Source organism: Octodon degus, unplaced genomic scaffold (genome assembly GCF_000260255.1).
Source record: "Octodon degus isolate 3935 unplaced genomic scaffold, OctDeg1.0 scaffold00310, whole genome shotgun sequence".
Classification (NCBI taxonomy): Eukaryota; Metazoa; Chordata; class Mammalia; order Rodentia; family Octodontidae; genus Octodon; species Octodon degus.
Genome location: NW_004524886.1, coordinates 765,681 through 769,642, shown reverse-complemented (window position 1 = coordinate 769,642; position 3,962 = coordinate 765,681). Strand labels below are relative to the sequence as shown.

At 58.5% G+C, this 3,962-nt stretch overlaps 1 protein-coding gene across 6 annotated transcripts in view; it reads left to right on the top strand.

The window, feature by feature from the left end:
• Nlrp3 (NLR family pyrin domain containing 3) overlaps nt 1-3,962 on the top strand; it is a 20,769-nt gene that overhangs the window by 9,774 nt on the left and 7,033 nt on the right. For all 6 annotated transcript variants that reach the window (XM_023707781.1, XM_023707780.1, XM_023707782.1 and 3 more), the window contains 2 exons: nt 1,657-1,827; nt 2,059-2,229. In XM_023707781.1, coding sequence (XP_023563549.1) covers nt 1,657-1,827; nt 2,059-2,229 — 342 coding nt within the window. The remainder of the gene's footprint in view (nt 1-1,656; nt 1,828-2,058; nt 2,230-3,962) is intronic.

The following is a 3,962-nucleotide window of genomic DNA, read 5'->3' as shown; positions in this document are numbered from 1 at the left end:
TGTAGCCCAGGCTGACCTCAAACTCATGGTGGTCCTCCAACCCCAGTCTCCTGACTCCTGAGTGCTGCAGTTACAGTTCTTTTTTATTTTTTACTTTTTCTTTTGAGACAGATCTCTCTGTGAGGACCAGCCTGGCCTCATGCCTGTGGTCCTCCTGCCTCAGACGGCCCAGCCGCTGGGTCATGGGAGGCACCCTGCTTGGTCCTGTGTTTTTCGTTGGTGGATCATGCTGGATGCACTGGGGAGGTTTTCACAGTGCAGGTATCAAGCCCGGCCTGGATCCTGTGCTGGGCGGAGCAGGGCCAGCCTGCTGTGCAGACTGAGTCCCTTCATGCTGATTAATGTATCTGTCACCAGATGTTGCTTCTTTTTGGCGGGTGAGGACATTTTCAGTTTGGGGTGTGTGTCATTGTCACCCACATGGCTGTGATTCAGGAAGTCTCCAGAAGCCCAAGTGCCCTTAGGGGAGACTGGGCTACGGGCCAGGGACCACCTGGTGGCGGTGTGGACATCTGGGCTTATCTATCTTTGGAGCTCAGCTGGCCGGGCCCTCCACCCCAGCCAGAGAGCCTGTCCTCCTGGGCCACCATTGTCCCACAGAACAACTTTTGTGTTCACAGTCGGGGCGGGCACAGGGAGCAGAGTCCTGGACAATGACCTACAGGCAGGATGGACAGTGCCACATTACATCGTGGCAAATAGGAAGCAGGTAGCATCCTGGTCCTCAAGGGCTCTGTCACGGGGCAGAACACTGGTGGCTCAGTCACCCCAGCTCTAGGTGGTCACAGTTCCGGGACCAGGACTGGGCCAGGAAAGTGCAGGGGGGGAGGACCTGTCCTAGACCATGTATGTTGCCTTCTTGTTGTGCCTTCCTGCTTGGTATGGGGTCCCTGCTATTCCTGACCCCCCATGGCCTTGCACCCTGACCCCATATGGTGGGCCATGTGTGCATAGCTGTGAGGAGGAAGGAGGGAGGGGCCTGCCAGCAGGACCGCATGGGTGAAGCCACTCTGGCGAGGGCAGGGCAGCATCCCCAGTGCCTCGAGGGCGGCAAGGTGTCCAGTGGTACCCATCAGGAGCACAGAGGCCAGAGCCCACCCAGACCTTTGCATCTTGTGTGGACAAGGTTCCCACACAACCCTGGAGAGAGAGCAAAGACCCTGAGCTGGCAGGCTCAAGCCCAGCGCTGCCTCAGCCCATAGGGAGGCTCTAGCAGGGCAGCAGGCTGGGCTGATGAGGGACATGAGGGTCAGGCATATTGAGCATGCTCAGGTTTGCCTGAGGCTTGAGTTCTTCCACCGGCAGTCAGCTTGCAGCTGTCCTGCCCAGTACTCAGCCTGTGCTTTTCTGTGAAAGGATTTGGATGGCTTCCTCCCTCCTTTTCTCTTTCTTTCAATGCTGTGGATTGAACCCAGAACCTTCACATGGCACTGCATCCCAGCTCAAGTTAGACAGGGTCTCACTGAGTTGCTGAGCTCCCAGACCGGGCTCAAACTCCTGGTCCTTCCACGTAGGCCTCCTGAGCTCACGATCACAGGTGTGCTCCTGTACTCTGGCCAAACCTAGTTCATAACCCAGCTTCCTGGTAGGCAACACTGGTGACCCCAGGCCCACCTGTAGCAGGTCTGCCATAGTGCTCCTCCCTTTCCCCTCCAGGTCTCGGAGCTGCTACCTGACCCCCAGCTCCTGCCGGGGCCTCTTCTCTGCCCTGAGCACCTCGCAGGCCCTCACCGAGCTGGACCTCAGTGACAATGTCCTGGGGGACGTAGGGCTGCCTGTGCTGTGCGAGACGCTGCGAAACCCAGGCTGCAGCATCCGGAGGCTATGGTGAGGCACGTGTGTGCACGTGAGTGCGTGCGTGTGTGTACATGTATGTGCATGCATGCTGAGAGAGAGAGAGAGAGAGAGAGAGAGAGAGAGAGAGAGAGAATGTCTCTCCCACAGCTGAGGCTGCTATCAGGGAGGACATTTAGGGCTGGGTCCCCTGCCACCCTGCTGACTCCTCACTGTGACCCGGGGCACAGGCCATGTCCCCATACTGCTGCTTGGTGCCTGCAGGTTGGGGCGCTGCGGCCTCTCCCACCAGTGCTGCTCCGACCTCTCCTCTGTCCTGAGCAGCAGCCAGAAGCTGTTCGAGCTGGACCTGAGTGACAACCCCCTGGGCGACCTTGGGGCCAGCCTCCTGTGCCAGGGCCTGGCAGACCCCAGCTGTGCCCTTGGCAAGCTCTGGTGGGTTGCAGCCTCAGTCGGTGGGCACTCCGGGTGGGAGGGCTGGGTACAGAGTGGGGTGCTGGGAGAAAGGCAGCAGCTGGTGGGGGGCACAGTGGATGGAGGGGCTGGCTGGGGAGGGGACACTCAGAGCAGGTTAGGGAGCCCCAGAGAGGCCCCAGAGGAGGCTCCGAGGAGAAGGAAAAGAGTCTGGGATTGTGGGGCTGGCGCACTCCATGGAAAAACCCAGCAGAAAGCAAGAGGGGCTAGAGAGTGTGGTGCCGCCGTGCCTCTGTGCAGCTGCAGGTAGGGCGAGGTGCATGGGGCCACCCGTGAGGGATGCAGAGCACAGGACACCATGTGCACAGCAGTGCTTGAAGCCTCGTGAGTGGGGGAGCAGCCCGTGTGTCCTTCATGGAGCACGGGAGGGAACCGGGTGTGCACTTGCTCCGCTGCACGCAGGCCAGATGCCAGGGTGAGGCCCATGTGCCGGAGACGCCACCCTGTCCCCGAAGGAAGCCCTGCCGACCGCTCTTTGGACAGGGACAGACCTGGAAGGGCACCCACAGGGCTAGGAGGGGCAGGGAATTACCCAGGGGCTTGGGTTCAGTGCTGTAAGATGGAAGTGGCTCTGCAGCTGGGTGTCGTGAGAGGACCCTCCAGGCCACAGGCGTGTGCCCTGTAAGGAGAAGGGCAGGTCTTATTGTAGGCACGACCAAAACTACAGTGAATGTTTAAATTAAAAATTATTACAATGAAGGATGCTCTCAGCCCCCAAAGCCCTCCCCCACTTTGAGACACCCTTCCCACGTCCCGCCACTTTCAGCAGCAGCCCTGGAGCCCCGTTGCCTGCGAGTGCTTAGTTCGCCTGTCCCAGCTGCCTTGATGTCCTGAATGAATGCAGAAGTTTATCTTTTCTGTCATTTTGATTTGGTTGAGGAGCCGGGCGGTGCAAGTTGCCCTGCTGAATACCAGCGCCACACTTCGAGCTGCCTCTCCTGTAGGCGGTGCTCACGGCAGCGTTCAGTGTGCTTCTGAGCACGCTGCACAAAGTCGCTCATGCTGGGGGACCTCTAGGACTGCCTCAGAAAGTGGCACGCTCGGGGGATAAGTGTGCTTGAAGCAAGCAGCAGCGTTACGAGAGGGATTCATGGCAGTGTCCTTTATGGTGATGAAAAAGTTAAAATGTTCTGTATAGTTTGATGAAACCAGATGTCTTAGTCACCTTTCTCATTGCTGAGGCAAGACATCTGGCACCTGAAGTGAGAGGAGGAAGGTTTATTTGGCTCACTGTGTGCAGAGGTTTCAGCTGGAAGCGACCGGCTCCAGGCAGGGTGGCCTGGCAGAGGGGCATGGCGGAGAACAGTCTGTGGCAGGGTAGCGGGCAGCGAAGCAGCGGAGGTCAGAAAGCCCTTCGTAGCCCTTGTCATGGCCCAGGAGGTTCATGTTTGCAATCTCGTGGAGAAGTTATTAGAATTGTAAAGAGTTAACTCCAGCCTATCCCCTCCAGTGCAACCCTCGGCATAAAGACATGACAATATACCCTTGGTGGAGCCCAGGGCTCCTGAGTCCAGCTGTTCTGATGACTAACTGGAACAAAGGCCTTTACTCAGGACCGAGCCCTGATTTTATTCATGCATGAGCAAGGGTATGGCTTGAGGATGAGTGACTGGGCAAGTGGCAGGAAGCAGGAAGCAGGCGAGCGCCGTGAGCCGGGCTGGGCAGGAGGCCTGCGTTCACCTCCGCCGTGAACC